This window comes from Perognathus longimembris, chromosome 4 (assembly GCF_023159225.1).
Source record: "Perognathus longimembris pacificus isolate PPM17 chromosome 4, ASM2315922v1, whole genome shotgun sequence".
In the NCBI taxonomy this organism is placed as follows: Eukaryota; Metazoa; Chordata; class Mammalia; order Rodentia; family Heteromyidae; genus Perognathus; species Perognathus longimembris.
Window position 1 is genome coordinate 21,893,651 of NC_063164.1, and position 21,267 is coordinate 21,914,917.

Below are 21,267 nucleotides of genomic sequence, written 5' to 3' on the forward strand. Positions count from 1 at the left end.
AAGTGAAATACAATCTTACTTTCAACTTAAGATTAATAGAAATTCCAACTACAATACAGATTCTCATTATGACTATGCATGCCTCTAAAAATATTAGTGGTACTGCTAAATATTCCATGCTAATAAAGTTTTGTCTTGTTTTGTTTTTGCCAATACTAGGGCTTGAACTTGGGGCCTCTCACTGTCATACAGCTTTTCACTCAACCACTCTACCACTTGAGGCACACCTCTACTTCTGACTTCTTGCTGGTTAATTGGAGATAAGCATCTCAGAGACTCTTAGGCTCAGGCTGGCATAAACTGAGACAGTCAGATCTCAGCCTCTTGAGGAGCTAGGATTCAGGTATGAGCCACTAGTGCCTATAAATAAATAACTCCCTATGATTACAAATTAAAAACAGATTCCTTTCACACAATTGATCATAAATCACTTAACTTGCTCGTATAATCAACACACAGTAAGCACTCAATAAACTCTTGACAAGTGAGCTAATCTCAAGTATATCTCACTACTGGTATGCTTAGTCCCACTAATCACCCACTCTTCAAAAATCACATGGAAAATAGTAAAGCAAAGTGACAGAGGCCCCAGAAGCAAAAGCTAGCCTGACTTGTTGTTTACATATTGATAGGCCCCTCAGGCAGTGGGAGAAAACTATAGTGGGGAGGGGGTGGGGTGGGGGGTGACATAGATTTGGCTAAACATGAAAACGACAATCATACCTTATCTCGAATAATTTTACTCAGCATTCTTGTGTCTACTCCATAAATTGCAGGAATCTGTAAGAAAAAAAATAAAACTCAATACAGTGAAATTGCAAGAAATTAGAACCAGCATATTGTTTTCAAGTTGAAAAATGCAGCCTCATCTATCTTCTTGAGCAGTAAATAATTTTCCCACTCCTTCTTCGCTCTGACCCAGGGTGAAGGTGTTGTCAGACCACAGTAAATTGCTGCTTTGGTTGGGCAAAAGACTCTTGCACTACCCAAACCCTTCCTCAGGATAAAAAAAAAAAAAAAAAGAAAACATTCTTAACATTACTCTTCTATTACAGTTTCATAGAAGATGCTAAATAGGTACTATTATATGTAGGCTTGCTTATTTTGAAACAATGAAATGTATGTATATAGTATATGAACATATCTATACAGGATATGAAATATATTTCAAATATTTTCTAGGGATAATATATAAAAGTTTGTGTTTTCGAGTAAAGAATCAGGAATAGGCAGTAATATACAATTTTGTTTAGAGGCAACTAATTCCTGACACATAGTAGGCCCTCAACACATTTGTTACTACAACATGACTATATATCAAAGACCATTTTCTCATTCTATTAGTCAACGAAGGAAAATCTCCACTGGTTTTCATTTATTTGACTAGCTCAAAGACAAATGTCTTAAAATCCTTCTAGGGGCTGGGAATATGGCCTAGTGGTAGAATGCTTGTCCCGCATACATGAAGCCCTGGGTTTGATTCCACAGCACCACATATATAGAAAAAGCCAGAAGTGGCACTGTGGCTCAAGTGGTAAAGTGCTAGCCTTGAGCAAAAAGAAGCCAGGGACAGTGCTCAGGCCCCAAGTTCAAGCCCCAGGACTGGAAATAATAAATAATAATAATAATTTTAAAAAATGAAATGAAATCCTTCTATCTTATGTGAGAGATAAAACTGGGTGCCCAGAATTACGCAAAGGAAATACTTTAAGAGAGGAAAGAGAAAGAGACATTCAAACAGACTGACTGACTTGAATGACAATTTCACAGATAAGCTGTCTAGGCAATGAACATAAATTCAGGTAATAATTGAGAATAAAATAGTGATTGTACATGTCAAGAAGCGATTCTTTTGCTTTCAAATTTTAGAAACAGGGCTGAGAATGTAGCTTAGTGGTAGAGTGCTTGCCTAGCACGTATGAAGCCCTGGGTTTGATTCCTCAGTACCACATAAACAGAAAAGGCAACAAGTGGCACTGTGGCTCAAGTGACAGAGCGCTAGCCTTGAACAAAAAAAGGCCAGGGACAGTGCCCAGTGCCTGGGTTCAAGCCCCAGGACTGGAAAAATAAAACAATTTTAGAAACACTGAGATAAGGATTTTTTTTTAAATTTTTCCAAGAGTAATCATTACTTTCCCCAAAAGTTATACACTTCTTGGAGGAGCAGAGATTTCTTACAATAATATCCTCTTATTTCATAAGAAATTAACCATTAAAGTATGGAAAGTATAAAACAGACATCTATAACCCTTTTTATATGTTACTTATAATGATACCTAATTATATGTCATAATATTTAAATTTAAAATGTACTTCATCAGAATCTAGTTATAAGACTTAAGGGACAAAAACAAAATATTGTATAGGATGATTACATGGACAATGCAGCCGATAACTATAGAGCAAGAACTAGAACATGTGAAACAAGTTACATAACTAAATCCTAGCTTAAATCCTAGACTTAGATCATTCAAAAGGATGGAAGATTCTATTTCTCTCTACCCCTCTTAAATGAGAAATTCTACCAAGCATGTTTGCTCGCCACCTAGTGGTTAAACTGAAACATACTATCCTAGTCTGCAGGTACTTTTTAAAACAGGAATCACTCATAGGTAACAGATCCATGACTGCATAAAATTCCTCATCTGCTTGGTTCTTTTAGCAAAACACAGATCTTCCAGCTTTCCACAGACACACCACTCATCCATCTGTGATACTGGATGCCCTATCAGCTTTATTACCTTCTCCTCCTGCAGCCACTGTGAGAGACTCTTGGTAGCCAACCAGTGGTTGTAGTCATTGCTGTAATTCAGCACCAGCAGACCAGAAACCTAGAAAGATGGGCACAAAGACATCATAGAGAAGTGTTCACAAAAATATTATGCAATTCCTGAGATTCATCTTTCAAGCTCACTTTTCATCTTTCTTGAAAAGTGTTATTTTATACATTAATATGAGACTTAAATTTTTGAAGAAATGAAGCAAAAAAGGTCATCATCACTTCTTATTTTGATACATATCCTTGTTTTGTAAATCATCACTTGGGGAGCCATCTTAGCCAACTTTCTGAATCTTGAGACCAAGCAATTCTCCATTCTTGACCCTCTGACTGTTTCCTCTATTGAATTTATCAGCAATCTACTTTATAATTACTTATTTAATACACATGCAGAATGAAATGAGGTTTTTAATCTGCATATAAATGAGATGGAGACATTTGGAGAAAACTGTAAGAAATAAGAGCTGAACTAAGTGATTAATCCAAGTCATCCAACATACAGAATGAAAAAGTGGTCATTGTGGAATGTAAAATTTTGAATTGCTTATGTGATCCATGTTCTCCACAATTCCTCCCCTAAACAACAATAATGTTTTTTTTCTTTTTTCTTTTTTTTTGGTACTGGGGATCGAACCCAGGACATTACACTTGCTAGGCAAGCGCTTTGCCACTGAGCTACATCCCAGCCCAACAATAATGTTTATAGACTGTCATGTGAACTATTTTTAATTGAACTTTTTATTTTTATTTGGACTTTTAACATCTTTACAAGTTAAGATGAATTTCATTCAAGGTATTAAATCTAGTTTGTTGGGCTGGGGATATGGCCTAGTGGCAAGAGTGCCTGCCTCATATACATGAGGCCCTGGGTTCGATTCCCCAGCACCACATATACAGAAAATGGCCGGAAGTGGCGCTGTGGCTCAAGTGGCAGAGTGCTAGCCTTGAGCAAAAAGAAGCCAGGGACAGTGCTCAGGCCCAGAGTCCAAGCCCCAGGACTGGCCAAAAAAAAAAAAATCTAGTTTGTTGAGACATGAAATTTTATGTCTTGTTAAATATTACTCTCATGCTGGGCACTGGTGGCTTATGCCTGTAATCCTAACTACTCAGGAGGCTGAGATCTGAGGAAAGAGGTTCAAACCCTTCAGAAAACCAGAAGCAAAGCTGTTGTTCAAAGTGGTAGAATGGTAGCCTTAAGCAAAAGAGCTCAGGGACAGTGCCAAGACCTTGAGTTTAAGCAAAAGGACTGGAAAAAAAATTGTTCTCACATATTCAGGGATCAAATACAAGAACTCAACTTGTACTACAATATTGAGCGTGAAACTTAGCCTATTCTAGAATACTAGATTGTATATGGTGTGTGTGTGTGTGTGTGTGTGTGTGTGTGTGTGTGTGTGTGTGTGTGTCTATATGGTACTGAGCAATGAACTCAGGGCATGGACCCTGTCCCTTAGGTTTTTCACTCAAGGCTGGTGCCCTGTCACTTAAGTCATAGCACCACTGTTCAGTTTTTAGTGGTTAATAGAGATAAGTCTCAAAGACGTTTCTACTAGGGCCAGTTTGTAACTGTGATCCTGAGGTCTCAGGGTGAGAAGTTGGGATTATAGGCGTGAGACACCTGTGCCTAGTTCCCACCATAAATTCTGAAAAACATGAAAACAATAAGTCAGCTAGCTGCTTAGTGATTGCTAGTACTACCTTTATTCCATCAGATTCCATGTACTTGCTGAGTCCCAGTTCATCAAGCGCTGTGGTGTCTGGAGCCCCACCATTCCCAATTATAGGGTTGGCCATAGTGAGAATCTGCCCCTTGTAGGCGGGGTCTGTAAGCGCTTCCGGGTACCTGCATAAACATATAGTTAATCTATACACATACACAGAATCACTGAATCCAAAAAAATAAATAAATAAAGGATACTAGGTGAATATCGTACAAGCCTATCTCCAAATTTTAGCAACCTGACTTGAAGCATTTCTGACTCCTAAATTGCATGATTTCAAATGATTCTTTTGAAATACCAATGATGATGAATTAGGGAGAAATGCAGGAGAACTATGCTTAAAATTGCAAAGGATGACAATTATGTATTCTAGACTGATAGGTAGAGAATAAATGATAGATGACACAGATTATTATGTAAAGTATGTGTATAGAAATTATATACAAAATGAGTACATATAAATTATTGTATATATTAATATAGAGAACATATACATACACACATTTATATAAATTAATAAGAAGCATTACTCTTACAAAAACCAGTAAAAGGCTACATTTGCTCCACACACTGAAATACATTGCAACTGAATTCTTTTGTTGTTGTTGTTCCTCTTATATTTTGTCTTCCTTCAGACTGAGTTAAACCAAATCTTTCTTGTGGATTACTACTGAAAGTGAATTTAGGTGCTGAGGGGGATAGAATCGACAACCTTGAAACCAATAAAATTCAGCTCAGGCAGTAGTCAACATAAATTTCTTAACCCCAGCCAGACTAACTCCAACTGAACTAACTTTGTCAACAGAGCACTCAGTCTTCAGCTCTACATTCCCCAGGGTGACTGAAGTGCTGTGGAATTTATCCACAGCCTCCATCAGCTAATTTCTCACATGCCTCTCACCTGTCAGGAACTGATAATTTTTTTCTTTTAGAGAACCCTTACACATACTATAAATGCATGTCTAGAAGATGAAAACCAAAATCTCCCCCCCTTAATTATCAACTATTTTGCTGAGTGACCCAGGCAATGACTGAAAGCTACATTTCTCAATGGAACATAGTGTCTGTGGACTAATCTTATGAAATGACTGCCTTTCCTACATCAAAAAAAATCTTTAATTAATTTGATTTTTTTTTTTTACTTTCCCTTTCTTCTTTCTTACCACAAAAGGACTGGCTGTTCCCTTTCAACATAAGCTTACAGTACTCTCTGCTAAGTGAATAAATACAGCTTGTCCTGGAGAATTGCAGTGTTGGAAGCAAATTAATCCATCAAGGCCTGTTTGACTTTTGTGATGTGACAAGATTTATTACCCGTAATCTATCACAGAGAAGAAAACTCTCGTGCCTTCCATCATTCCGATCTATATTAAACAGTTGTTTGTTGGCAGGTATATTAACACAGCTAGTAATTAGTGCTGTCGAAAAGCTTAAATAATTGCCTGGTGAAGCAAAACTTTGCAAACAGGTTTCATACATTGTAATTTAGTGTTCTCACCATTGGAACTATTTTTTTTAAAAAAAAAAACCACTTAATATTCTTCACTTCAAGCAAAGAAGCAAGAATTTAGAAAAGAATGCACATTAATAATATAATGACAGGTTGGTCAATCAATACTTTCTCTATCAGTTAACCAAATGCCCCTGTGTCTCTTCTAGGATAGCTTAAATTTCTCTATTGAATTCATCAAATATTTTACAGGTTAATTGATTGAAAATATAAGGGAAACCTCTGGAAACAATGTAGTCCTCTATTTTTTTTTTCACTCAGAATGTTTTAAATCTCCAGCTGTAAATTTCTACTTAATCTGGTTTCCTTGATTTTGGGGTAGAGAAATCAAGAACTTATAAAGAGTAAACAATGTTGTCAATATGATTGTTCTTAGTACTGAGACACAATTTCAACATCCTGGTTCCAGATAAACAAACATTTGTTGACTAGGTAAGAATGGTTACTTGATTTAGGTACCAATTCTTACCTGTTACCATACACTTCTTCCTCGCTCTTAAACACTAAGTTCAATCAAAATTAATAATTATTTTTTTAAAAATTACATCCATATTCCTACTCTCTCAATAATTATTTTAGTACAATGAGTGTATCTCTTTGATCTCTCTCTATATTATTAGAGAGTAAAGGTCTATCAATTACCCAAAGAGGGGGCTGGGAATGTGGCATAGTGGTAGAAGCTTGCCTAGCATGCATGAAGCCCTGGGTTCAATTCCTCAGTACCACATGTACAGAAAAAGCAGGAAGTGGTTCTGTGGCTCAAGTAGTAGAGTGCCAGCCTTGAGCAAAAGAAGCTCAGGGACAGTGCTCAAGCCCTGAGTTCAAGTCCCAGGACTGGCAAAAAATAAATTACCTGAAGAGTGACAGTCTTCTCTCACCATAATATCTTATATTCGATATACAAAGATGAGTGAGACATTTCTAATGGGTTGTCACAGAGTGTTACTCTTTTTCCTCAGCTCTAATTTTCTCCTATTCCAATCCATATATCCCTTTGCAGAAGCCATTTGGTAGACTCAATGCATCCGTTTCTAAAACTAATTTTAGTCTCTTTTTTTTTTTCCATTTCAGGGAGGCTGCCAAGGCACTAATGCTCCTGTCATCAGCTGTAGCATATGCCCACATCTGCGCCTTTGTGGGGGAGGGTTGCTCGTAAGCTATGCACAAGGCAAATTCAGGGCAGTGTATAATCTCATGGTGCAGTGATTTCAATTTACCACTGTGAGTGAGAGCACACCATTATTCCTCTCTCCTTAGAGGGGGTGGATAAAACCTTAGAATAGAAGCATTACTCACCCTCCCAGGCCTGTATTAAAGACCACTTCACCAGCAACAGAGGATGGATGGCCAAAGGAGTAACCTTTCATTTTAGTTCCATCTTCCAGAACAATATGTGCTGTCTGTGCCTAAAGAAACAATTGCATGACTTTTAGCATAATCCAAAATACAAAACAGAGCTACACAGAAAGTCCAGAGTGTGTGCATATATATATATATATATATATATATATATATATATAATACACAGTATATTTAATGAAACTCAGATTTGGAATTGCTCTTCTGTTCCTTGTCACTATCTGGCTGTTGTCACCGGCAGGTATTTTTTTGTTTCATTAGGTTTGAAGGAGGAACTGAAGCATGTCCATGCATTGCCTATTCCAAGTCTACTGGTGGAGTTGTTGACAAGCCAGAAATGCTTCAATTTAGTTAAAATGCTGCAGTCCATCTTCTCCTCCTTAATATTCCTTAGCTTTGCTCAAGTATCGCTGTAAGGGAAGTTTATGAGTTTGCAAAAAGCATTGTGAATTGTACCATACAGCCCAGTCTTTCAGAGGTTTAAGGCTAGGAGGAATCTTTGAGATTACCTATCAAAGCTCTGTGCTCCCCAGAGCTCTTGTTTTGATGGACTTGTCCCCAGGGCTGCCCTCTGCATGCCAGCTTTGCGGTCATAAAGAAGCTAGAGCTTTACCACTCTATTAATACTGGCACAAAAGCAAGCACTGTGAAATGCTCTGAGAGCATACCGTATTTTGTTGTTTTTTTTTAATCATAGTTAATTATAGACATGTCTGCTTCCCTCTTTAGGCTATGGGCACTCTGAATTTGATTACTTTGCTGTATTACTCTTCGAACTAGCTTCTATAAAATTCTTGGCTAAGAAAAGGGACAATTAGAGAAACATCTAAGCAGCAGGCCTCATCTACTCCTTATAAATAGGCTAAATTCTATTGCTGAAACAGTTTAAGTCTGACTCTAAACTTCAGGAGAGGGAGAAATGTGGTAAACTACGTCTGGTGAATCAAGGACTAGACTCTAAGAGACTCTATAGAAAAAAACAATTGGAAAATGTTTACTGAACAGTGATACTCACTAGACACTGTGTTGGAAATGAACTATACAACTGGGCAGTGGGGAAGGGACAGGAAAACTGGGAGAAAATGAAGGAGTGGGGGTGACTGTTGAAAAAGAAATGTACCCAAGCCAGGCATCTGTAATCCTAGATACACAGGAGGCTGAGATTTGAGGATCAGGGTTCAAAGTCAGTTTGGGCAGAAAAATTCCAGATTCTTATCTCCAATAAACTACTCCCCCCAAAATTTGGATGTGGCACTGTGGCTCAGGTGGTAGAGTGCTGGCCTTGAGCAAAAGAAGCTCAAGGAAGGTGCCCAGGCTCAGAGTTCAAGCCCCAGGACTGGCCAAAAAACAATTAAAAAGAAATGTACTCATTACCTGACCTTTGTAACTGTAAACACTCTGTACACCAACATTTCAATAATTTTTTAAGAAAAACATCTCTATAACAGTTGAGGAAGTATAATAATAAACTGACATTGGATTCCACTTGATATAGTCCTTTTTAGGATTAATGAGATAATTATGTTTATATTTTTAAGTCAATCTTTCATAATGATATAGTCTTGGATGTTAGAGCCAAAATTATAGGAAACTGAGCTATTCTTCAAATAATTAGATATTGTAGGAAAGACATAAATACAGTGGAAGCTGGTTTGGATATGAATTGGACTTGTAGGGAAGAAATATCATTTGGTATTCTTTCTGCAAGGTTGAGTAAAGTCATCAGAGACAGAAACATACTCTAGCAGCCATATTATCTCATGGCTTTGAGAGTTGCTGCTTCAACTCCACTTCCAACACACACACACACACACACACACACACACCAACTGTATTAAGCAACAGACACTATGTAAATGATTTCTGAACCTTTGCTTTTATACTCGTCCAACATAGACTTAGTTTGTCCATTTTTAAATACAAAAACCCATTATCTTTCCATAACAATCTTGAGATAATATGCCTCTTTTAGACTCAAAAATTCTTTTAGCCTCTTGCCATTAAAATGATAATTTCTCCATATAAAATAACATTTTGACTGCCTTTCAAACAGTAGACTGCGGTCCTAAACTTGGCTAATGTCTGATTGGATGTATACATATATATATATATATATATATGTTATTCTATTTATAAACAAAACTATTTATTTCCTAATCAATAGAATACATTTGACACATTGTGTTCATAGGTTTTTTAATCAGAGGTATAATACATGGACTTCATGTTTATATTTCTCAGGAAGATTAAATAACGTTCTCTACTGAATATCTGTGTGTGTGTGTTGTGTGTGTGAGTGTGTGTGTGTATGTGTGTTTCCATGGGCAGAGTTAACAAAAAGAATTTTGCCCTTTACTTGGCATATAAAATTATCTTTGAAGTAGTTTTATCTACAGCCTTGAAATCATCCTTTAAGATCACAAGCTTGGTGCCCTCTTTCCATAGTTGGGGATTGCCTTTACAGTCACTGAACTTAAAAAGATTTTGGAATTACCCAGCACAATAATTAATTTAATCTGAAAGATGACAAGACTTCTCTGGCAGAGAAAATACCTTGAAAATCAACTTTGCATGTTGTCCTCAATAACTCAATATCTACCATATTCTTTTGTTTTGCCAATGACTTTTGTTTAGTTGTAATTAAATATGAAAGCTAACTATTTGAAGAAATAAGAAAGTGTAGTTTGGGCGCGGGCCAGTGGCACAGTGGATAATGCATCTGACTTTGGATCAAAGGAAAGTGTAGTTTGATCTGTCTTTAAAGATGACAATACGCTCTCCTGTGGAGATGGCTCTCTCGATAGGAGTGTATGCATTGGGAATATTTTCTGTTAATTCTGAATTTTTGGTCCAAGAAATAAAAATTCACTGTCAAAGACTATTTTCTACTAGAAAAATTATTTTCTCTTCTGGAATTAGTCATGTGTAACCAACATGCCTTCATAAAATGGGAGAAAGAAAGGAAATAGGCTCTTAAAAGAGTTTGTCAATAGAAACTCTAATGACTGTTACTGATCTAGCACTACAACCTGGGTGTAAAGTGCAAGTTTTAATTATTTTCTATGTACTGATAGTTGGGCCTATCTACTCTCTGAACCAGACTTTGCCTTCAATGTCATATTTTCTTTTATTTCCTTTGATCTTTTGCTCATCTAAGAATTGAGATGATCTGATCTACCGTACAAGATACTATTTAAATATGTTCAAGAGAGGCAAAAATGAATATAAGCAAATCCAAAACTTGGTAGCCTGTTTCTACAACTCTATCTGGTATTTTTCTTCTTCTCACCATAGAAATAGTTTCCTACTTGCTTCCCTTTGCCTAAAGATATATTTGAGGAGACATTTACTGCGGCCTGAAATAGTCCCTGAGATTGTGTTCAATATGTCTTTTGCTCCCTTAATTATATTTTTTGTTCTTTTGGGCAGGTTTTATAGGCCTTCCAATTCTCTGTCTCACTACACGCTATATTGTTACAAGGCTTCTGTTTATTGCCTAGAGTACCCTTTATATTCGTTTTAACTACACTGCCCTCCAATGAGTTGAAAATGATGAGTGCCAATTGACTTATCTATGAATTGATAGAGCAACTCTGAGCAAAGAGCTATTACTTGAAATCCCTCCTTATCCCTAACAGTTCCCCAAATGCTATTTCTTTACAATGAGTCCAAAAGAAATCACCCTGTTATCATCATAGTTTAGTAGCCTCAGTGCTAGTCCACAGACGTGCATAAACTAGGAATTAGAATAGTAGATTAAGTTATAATTTAAGTTTCTACAGCCAGTAACAGTTTGAAATCTGAATGTATAAAAGGTAGAAGTGTACATTTGTAGAATAAAAGGAAAGGATTCTATGAACATGAGTTCTAAAACACAAACGGGTTGGTCCTTTTACTCACATGTAGACATTTAAGTCTCACACATCATTGAGCTCCTACCATGTGCTGAGTACCTATCTACACCCCAGTTCCTCTACTTATTAAAAGAACTAGCTATGTAGTAGAGGAGTCAAAAAAATAAAGGGAGGGCTGGGAATATGGCCTAGTGGCAAGAGTGCTTGCCTCGTATACATGAAGCCCTGGGTTCGATTCCCCAGCACCACATATATACAAAACTCAAGTGGCAGAGTGCTAGCCTTGAGCAAAAAGAAGCCAGGGACAGTGCTCAGGCCCTGAGTCCAAGCCCAGGACTGGCCAAAAAAATAAAAAATAAAATAAATAAAGGGAACCTGATGAAAAAAAAATGTCAAAAACAACCATTGAAGCACCTAGAAATATAAAAGTAAATAAAATATCATTCTTACCCTTGGCAGAGTTTTCTTCAATAAAAGAACTTGCCTTTCTTTCTTCTATGCTTGAAATAACCAAAAATTAAAATTTCCAATGAAGAAACACTTGTCAATTTTTTTTTTTTTTTTTGCCAAACCTGGGGCTTGAACTCAGGGCCTGGACACTGTCCCTTCGTTGGCTCATGGCTAGCACTCTACCACTTGAGCCAAAGCACCACTTCCAGCTTCTTATGTTTATGTGGTGCTGAGGAATGGAACCCTAGGCTTCATGCATGCTAGGCAAGCACTCTACTACTAAGCCTCATTCCCAGCCCTCTTGTCAAAAATTTTAACTTGAAGTCTGAGGAATGCCTTCAACATGTTCCCTTGTGTGTCATGCTCTGGGCAAGGTCTGGTTGGATCTGCTATTTAAATTTACAGTATGCTTCTCAGTGCCATGTCTCCTTGCTCTGTCCTTTCATTCTTTTTGTCTTTAAAGTTTTTAGCAGCTTCCTTAAAAGTAATTTGCTTTCAAGTTGGAGTTTTTCTATGTTGTCCCAGTTGGTCTTGAATTCCTGGACTCAAGTAATCCTCTTGGCTTGGGTACCCATTTCCTGGCGCCCATTTTGTTGGGCTTTGACATTGTCTTTTTAAAAAACTCTATTTGAGCTCCCCATAGATTCCACTATGCTGCAGTTTATTCATTTGCATACCATCCAACTTAGATTCTATCTACCACAAATGAGGGAAGACATGCAAACTTTGTTTCTCTAGGTTTGCCACGAAACAGAAATGTCCATACATTCTCAGTGATTTATTTTTTGTTTTGTCCATTGTGGTCATTGGCATTACTATTTGATCATATCAAAAATATTTTAATGACACTAACATGTGATACTCAAATAATTCTGATATTTTCTCAAGTATCTCATTTCTTTAGGGTTTTTACATATTTCTCATCAAAATTAAAACTCATTTTAAAATTACACTGGGGTCTATTTTCATTTTTTAGTAAGTTGACTGATTAGCTTTATGGGGCCACATATAAAATGACCAGAATTTTATACTTTAATATTCTCAGTTTGAGATCACATTTAAAAGGCTAGATGATTCAAAGAACTTTCCAGGAAAAGAATAATGCAACAACCATTAGTGGGAATCACACTGCTAAAGTCCCCTTCAAAAAGCTTTGAAAATATGCTCCTGGGGCTATGTTAAACTGACTTTAAGGGCTTAGTCTTAGTAAGTGTAGACTAAAATGTTAAAGCCCAATTTATAATTACCCTATAAAAGGTTTTGAAAGAATCTCATGTTTACTACTGATCCTAGGCTGTTCCTCTGCATTTTCTGAACATTATTTTTCAATCATCAATACATTGTTCATGTATTATTTCATATTCCAGAAGATTCCTAGCTAGATTTGGAAATATTGATCTTATACTTTGAACTAGATAATGTTTTGTTGATGATCTTATTTCGGATCTTTTATTTTGAGGGCACTTGAAAACAAGTCTATGTAAGACTTTTCTGCAAGTCTAAAATGACATTAAACTCCTTGATTCTTGGAACTGACAGGACTATATGAAAAATGAAAAACAGCATGATGCATTACAAGCACATGACAGTATCTTGGTTTGAGATGAAGAAATATGTCAGCTACAGACAGTCTTGTCTTAAAATGTTCTATTAATGTAATTCCTGGCCATACTGGTTTGTTGTTGTTATTATTATTATTATTTAAACAACGTCTTCTCAAAGTGCAGCCAAAGAAAGGAAACAAAACATCAAATTTATGTGGTATTGAGGTAAAATTCCATATGTAAATGAAATAAAAAAAATTCTAGCAGGAAAAGTAATGAGGAGTATTTTGATACCAGTTTAAACGCCTATAGCTCCTGATAGAAAAGCACTAACAAAAATGTCGCATTGAAAAGATGCATTTAATAGATGAGAGCTAATTAAAATCCTAACATATTCTCTAGTGTTTGTCCACATAATGAACAAAAGTAGACGTGTGTGTTTGTGTTGAATGTACCATTTACACATCTGTGAAATGGGAAGAATAGCAGATTTTTTTCCCTCTGGATAACCAGAATTCCACCAATAAAACATTCTGTGTATAAAGCCCTAAGCTAACTCAACAATACATCCATAAAAGATCAGAATATAAAATGTTACACAGGTAATAATCCCTTCAAACTAGTAATGGAAATGAAAATGATTTACTCTAGCTATATTGCTGTTCAGTCGTATATCAATGTAAGTTATTTGCATATCAGAAAAAAGTAGAAGCCCATGTGTTTATTTCCAATTTCACCAAGGCCTAAAGCTATATATAATGTATTTGATTTCTGGCTTACCTGATTTTTTTTTAGCTATTAGTTTGCCTTATTACTCTGATGAAATAAAACTGAACTAAGCTTTGGAAAATAGATAGCCTAAGGCAGATTTTTGTATCTATTATTATGCAGGTAATATAGTAAAAACTTAAAATTATAAAGTATTCTTCTTTAATAAATGAAGCCATAATTTTATTCTTGGAGTTTTAATACTAAATTATGGATACATGAAATTAAGAAATGTAACATATTTTTCTGTCCTTAAAGTATCCAATAAGATATCTCTGTGGTTATAAATGTTTAACTCTTCAGGATTTCTAAGTGTGAAAATTTCAAAGTATAAATCAACTAAGCCTTAAAATATCAAAGCTGTCTGGATTTGGGTTAGGTAATGGGAGAGGTATAATTTTCTTGAATATTTCTTTGTTCCATATTTCTGTGTATGGACAAAACTATATTGACAGACCTATAAATGATTTTATCTTAATTATACTATGTAGTATTCATAAAAATTCTATTGCATATGTATTTGAAATATGAGGTCTTTTTAACAGTACTTAGCATATGATTTACAGCAAATAGTTCTGAATGTGGAAGGGATATAAAATAACATTATATACTTTTTACTATACTATAGAAACAAATGAACAAGGTCTTATGTTTAGTTCTACATCATAGAAGAAACTTATTCAGTAAAATTTTGTAGTAATATACTAATCCTATCAATATATTTATGAGAATGTCATATGAGACAGTAACTTCTCTCTGAAATTTAAGAGATTACTGCATAACATTTAATAAATTGAAAAGAAGAGAAAAGAGAGCAAGCTTAGAAGTATTTCCATGAGTTGAGCTTATTTAGATCACATGAAGAAAAATCAAGCTAGAGGTCTCTTAGACTAAGAAATTAATACTAAGACTCAATCACTATAAAGAAGCTGAAAGAAGACACCTCAAAAGCTTTAGTCTCCGATAGAGAAAACTCTCCCTGGAGCCAAGGCCATTGCAAAAGAGGTATATTCTCTACTCTAAGTCCCTAAGTCAAACATACGAAGAAAACCTAATGTAGATGTGAGGACCAAGGAATCATGCCATCTCCTTCGTAGTAAGACCTTCTTCCATGTCTAGACTGTGAGAAATCTGGTCTCCACATTGGACAAATTGGAATTTGGATAAGGAGAAAAGAAAACATGGATCCAGGCTAGCAAGTATTTCTCAGACCTGAGTTCTTAGTTTGAGATCCGGGGCCTTAGGCACAATCCGGGATTCTAACCGTGAAGAGTATCTGAATTAATGCACCCCTGGGTGTCTCACTTAGTTCCTCCTTGTATAGATCATTTGACCTAGTGTTGCTGGAGACTTGGCTTAAATGTTGGAGGGTCTGCCTAGCAAGGACAAGGCTCTGAATTCAAACCTCAGTAGCACTAAAAGAAGGAAGGAAAAAAACAAGAACAAGAAGCAGCTTAAAATATCAAGGAACTGTTGATGAGGAACAAATCTATATTTTAGACAGAGGAGAGAGTATAAAAAGTGAAGAACAAAAAGATAAAAAGAGGAGAATCCCCTTACTTGAGATCACAAAAATAAATAAAATAAAATATAACATAGCACCTAAACCATAAATTTGTCTCTCAATCAAACTAATTGGCCAGGTGCCAGTTCCTCACACCTGTAATCCTAGCTACTCCGGAGGCTGAAATCTGAGGATCACAGTCGACAGCAGGCTGAAAGTAAATTCCATGAGACTCCAATTAACTACGAGAAAACCAGAAGTGCTGAGGCTCAAGTGGTACAAGGCTAGCTAGCCCTGAGCTGAAGATCTCGGGGACAGCACCCAGGCCCCGAGTTCAAACCCCACGGCTGCCAAAAAAAGAAAAAAGGAAAAGAAAACCAAACTACTTGTGTCATGGCTTATTTAGGACAGGAACATAATTTTATCGCTCAAAAATACAGATTTCCATGGATGAAATCTAGCCCTAACGTAAGTGTATATGCACTCGAAATCTACTAAAACGCTTATTCTTAAAAGTGTGTCATAATCTTAACTAATTCCTAAAAGTTACCTTTAATACATACAAGAAGCTCCAATGTAATGATGAATTCTAGCTTTCCATAAATGGTTCTTAAAGCTACTACATCACAAATTATTCTCAGTGTGCGAGTTTTTGTAGTCACCACTTTCTAATCAAAAGACAATAGCTCCTCTAGATTGAGCTGAATAGATACTTCTCTATTACAGTCAGAATGTAAAATTGTACAAAATGAGTCGCTCAAGGACAATAATGACTCTTAGGGCATATTCACTTCTGAAGTACCAAGGAAACATTTCAACTGTTGGCTTCTTAGTTTAATTGCAATACAGGTTGCCATTTCTAAAAATGAGTGGATTCACGTTAGAAGTTGTACTTACTGAAATTTTTCCTATTCCTAAGAAACTTAAACTTTCAATTTAATACCTTTAGTTCACAAATTAATTTGCAAATATAACTATTTATTCCTGGTAACAGCCTAAAAGCTGTGAATTCAGAATATTTAAATCCACAATGTGCCTACAAACTTTCTCATTATCTTTTGTGTGTATGCCCTCCCATAACATATTTATTTGGTAAAGAATAAATGAATGAGTGAATGAATGAAATAGAAGATTCTGTCTTACATACTGCCTTTTAGCATTAATTATTTATGGTACTGGGGTTTGAATTCAGGACTGCACATTTGCTAGATAGGCATCCCCTCTTGATGGATCATACCTCCACCCCAATACTGCTTTCTAGCAATGAATTATTATGTTGAAAAGACTTTACTTTATGGCCCTTGAATCTGATTCATTATGATAAATCTTATGAGACATAGGTTTAATGTTAAGTCAAAGGCAAAAGAATCATTATAAACAGGTAACGATTTTATCCAACATTTGTCATTGTAATAGTTTATAGCCCATGAAAAATACAAGGAAATTCTGATTACCCCTCAACTAAATCCTTCTATTTAAATAGATGGAAAGATTTCAATGCATCCACTTTTTTTTTAAGTGTTTTAGAGATTTGTAAGCCTAAACTTGTATGATGCCTACACAATCATTTGAGGAAATCAAGAATTGTTTCCACACTATGGATGACAAAATTTAAGTTCAGACAAGTATGTGAATTACCAAGGTCAAAACATTAGAAAATATATCACAGAGGTTGGAATCCAGGTTTTCTAATTCCCTATCTGCAGTATTTTTCCACTATACCAGTGCAACCATAATAACTAGCTCGGAACATTTTTCAGTACCAATTTAAAAAATAAGATTATAGTGCTCAAATTCTGTTATTTTATGCTTGTTCACCATTTATACTCTTGATGCCAGTTGCCTTGAAAAACCTAGGACACCTTGAAATACTTGCCTCTAACCTATTTAAAACACACACACACACACACACAATTTTGGCTACCAGAAAGGCCCACTCTACAAATATTAACCACATGCAAACATTTAAAAAAAACACACACAGGAAAACAATTAAACTCCTTAAATTCTGCTGCCATCAAACTTGTCCTATCTATGTGTCACCAAAGGAAAAGGAAAAGGGACCTCCAGAGACATGGAAAACTAAAGCTGGCTTATAGGTCAATGCTTACATATCTGACCACAGGGAATCTTTCACAATCCATTTCCTATTGACAACTAGGTATATGTGCACTAACCTTTAGTGACTGTTCTTACTCTCCTTGTGTAACTGTACCCTAATGATTTTATAATGTCCATTAACAAAGGATAAATGTGGATGCATCTTTCATAGATCATTGAGTTTTCAAAAAGAAAGAAAGAAAAGATGTAGGTCCAGGACTAGTTGAACATATGTGGACAATAGGACACATCCCCTCAGACTGTGTGTAGGATTTTAATTCATTACATAGAGGTTCAATAATTTCTATCTTTTCCTGCCTGGAATTCTTCCAAAATGCTAGCCTGTAATGATAGCATTTGAGTAATGGGTTGTACACCATGAAATGATGGCTTCTTCCTCCTACAAATCTGTAATTTCAATCCTATCTGCCATTTTAAGTAGTCACCTCATTTCTCTACTTCTGATGTCTAATAGAGACTCTTTCATCCTTACCTGTCTACTTCAATGAGAAGGAAGAGATATTCCAACTGACCCATCTTTGAACAAGTAACTATTATTTACTGTTACTTACTCCTTCTGTGGTAATATACAAATGTTCTTGAGAAATTACTAACATTAACTAAAACCAAATGTTCACTCTCAGTTTATACCTAGTTACTATATATTCAACAAGAGCTTAGCACATTCTTCTCATAGGATTTCTTGTTATAAGTAGACTAAATCTAAGAAAATGATTTTTTTGGTTTTCTGAATTTAGAATGATTTTTTCTTATATAATTGGTAAAAAGCTTCTCAAAGTTATAATATATCTTAAGTTATAGTACATCAATAATTGTATTCCCTTCTCCTAGAATAATCTCTCTTCCCTGTCCCCTCCCCCTCCTTCACTCACTCTCTCCCTTCTTCTCTCCTTTTCTTACTTTTTCCTTACTTCCCCTCTTCATCTCTCCCTCTCTCCCTTTCCTTCTCTCTTTCCCTTTCCCTCTACCTCTCCCCTCTCTTTCCTTTCTCTCCACTAGCCTGTTCACATATTTGATCACTTAGTTGTAGTTCTGGTTGTTATAGTTAAATACAGAGTACTTATTGGATTTTGTACAATTAAATTCTAATCCCTGTCACATCTGAGACCTCTCACTCTCATCTTTCCTCCATTTGTATTCCTACCCTTACTCCTATGAGGATACAAGACTTTATGAACATTGGATAACACTGAAGCTGTCAAGATTAAAACCAAGGTCTGGTACTGTAGCTTAGTAGTAGAGTATTTGCCTAGCATGCCTGAAGCCCAGGTTCAATTCCTCAGTACCACATAAACAGAAAAAGCCATAAGTGGGGCTGTGGCTCAAATGGTAGTGCTAGCTTTGAGCAAACGAAGCTCAGGGACAGTGGCCAGGCCCTGAGTTCAAGCCCAAGGACAGCCCCCCACCCCTCCTCGAAAGACAAAAATCCACTGAATCTTGACTTAACCAACCTAAAGAATACATGTTGTATAGTACCAGAATGATTCTTAGTCAACAGTGAATGGACAAAATACAAGCAATATACTCAAAATTATTTTAGCCATCCACATAGAGAGTTCATTTTACATCAACATACAGTGAGATTTTTCACACTTTATCATTGATAGTATTTACTAAAGAAGCAGTATATTTAAAACTATGGAGATCACTTAAATTTCCCTTGACCAAGTTCCTAGGGAGTCATTTCAGACTTCTTTGGTAACATACGTGTGAATAAAGTTATTGGAAAGGACAAAAGTTTCTACAAAAACCACAATGCAATGGTGGATGAGGGAGAAAGAATGAATCAATGTTCATCTCCTAAACTAGCTCCTCAGCTTAGGTTCACATTGACAAACAGAATTATCAGCTACTATTTGACTATTGTCTTATCTGAAAAATGAAAACTGTGAATTTGTTCTTAGAGTAATGTGACTCACCTACACACACACACACACACACACACACACACACTTTTTTTTTTAACCCAAACCATGAGCAATAGTATCTAGGCAGAACCAGAGCTAGGGTTCCTGTTCATTTTTAATATTTGTGTTCTAGATGTGTACTTTAAAAATGTCCATAGGAACAATGACTATACTTTAGGCTAGCTGCAAAATACTGAAAGAAGACAAAGATAAATATTTACTACATCAACAGGTTCTACAGTAAGGTAAATAATAAATTCGCACTTTGGAACTGTGTTCAAATCAGTATTTACTTTGCCAGGAACCCATTTACCTCCCCCTTAAGCTGTGGCCCATGCAATGTCATGAGAAAGGAGGAATACGGGAATTACCTTGACAGAAAGGAGCCTGATGCCAGGTTTGGAAAATTTTGACTGCCGCTGCACAGCCACATTGGCAAGACCAAAGCCATTCTTCAGGCTCTTCACCACTCTGCACGCTGTCAAAATCCTCGTCATTTTGAAGATGGGTTGTGACTACAATTAAATGAAATCACGTACAACTTGTGAGATCTTTGTTCTTCCAAGCTTTTCAAATTAATATGAAAGAAATTTAGACAGAGTCAGAGGAGTCAGTGCTGAAAGCTGACTGACTACACGGTGATCTCTAAATGTCCATTCATTCTGCCTTTAAATGTCCTCAACAACAGCTCCTCCTCCTCCTCTTAACCCCTCCTCCCAAGGTGATGTCCAAAGATGTTCATGGACATGTCAGATATGAATTGCAACACATCAAATACTATCTACTCCTGCTGAAATAATGCTAGTTCTGTAGAAAACCAGTCATCCAAAGGAATTGCTTATGTAGATGAATAGAATGACCCAGGCACCGTGGACAACCTTAGGAATGTCATTTACCTTAAGAGCAATAACTTTCTAATAACAATACAGATCAAAAGTTTACATTTGTGTAATAGATGATGCCTATTTAACATGAAGAGATACTTAGCCTCGACCATTCTCTGACTGGCAAAAGATATTGGAAACCAAATGTTGTGTAAAGAACAACAGGAACTATGATTTCCTACAAACATTTATCTTCATCATTTTGGGGTTAATATTATATCATTACTATTATATTTTATAAGATATTATATATTATATTCTTACAATTCTTAAACCTTTCCCTAAGATCAAACAAAACTGAAACACAGCAGAGTATAACCAGAACAAAGGAACCAATTATATCTTTCTCATGCCACTTAAATTTTCAAGAAGTATGTGAAATGATTGATAACCATGGAAAAACAGAATAAGTTTGCTGAGATTGATTTAGAAAAGGATGGAGATGAAAAGAAAATGATGGAACTACTGAATCTGACCAACATATGGAATTTCCTTTTAAACAATTTATGCTAATAAACCTATGGAGAGAAAAGATTTTTTAGTTCTTAAAATATCACATTTCAACCAAAGTAAATCACATGCTTAGCCAGGCAAAGATTCTCATTGATTGATAAAAAATCTCTTGCTTAAGGTATAGGCCTATGAGGAATGCAAATAGGTTCTTATAAAATAGCCAGGTGTCCGTGGCCTGCTATAATCCTAACTACTCAGGAGGCTTAGATCTGAGGATCACAATTCAAAGCCACCCTGGGCAGAAAAATCCCTGAGAGACTTAGACTCTGAGTTCAACACCAAGGACTGGCAAAAAAAAAGGGGGGGGGGGGAGGGAGGCAACACAAAAAAGTAGTGCTATGGCTCAAGCAGAA

At 36.0% G+C, this 21,267-nt stretch overlaps 1 protein-coding gene across 1 annotated transcript in view; it reads right to left on the reverse strand.

Moving 5' to 3' along the window:
* Positions 1 to 20,075, reverse strand: part of Cps1 (carbamoyl-phosphate synthase 1) — a 101,762-nt gene extending 81,687 nt beyond the window's left edge. The window contains exons 1-5 of the mRNA XM_048344179.1: positions 19,889 to 20,075; positions 7,307 to 7,416; positions 4,478 to 4,622; positions 2,742 to 2,831; positions 724 to 780 (exon numbers count right to left, since the gene is read on the reverse strand). Coding sequence (XP_048200136.1) covers positions 724 to 780; positions 2,742 to 2,831; positions 4,478 to 4,622; positions 7,307 to 7,416; positions 19,889 to 20,014 — 528 coding nt within the window. The 5' untranslated portion in view covers positions 20,015 to 20,075. The remainder of the gene's footprint in view (positions 1 to 723; positions 781 to 2,741; positions 2,832 to 4,477; positions 4,623 to 7,306; positions 7,417 to 19,888) is intronic.
* Between the last annotated feature and the right edge of the window lie 1,192 nt (positions 20,076 to 21,267).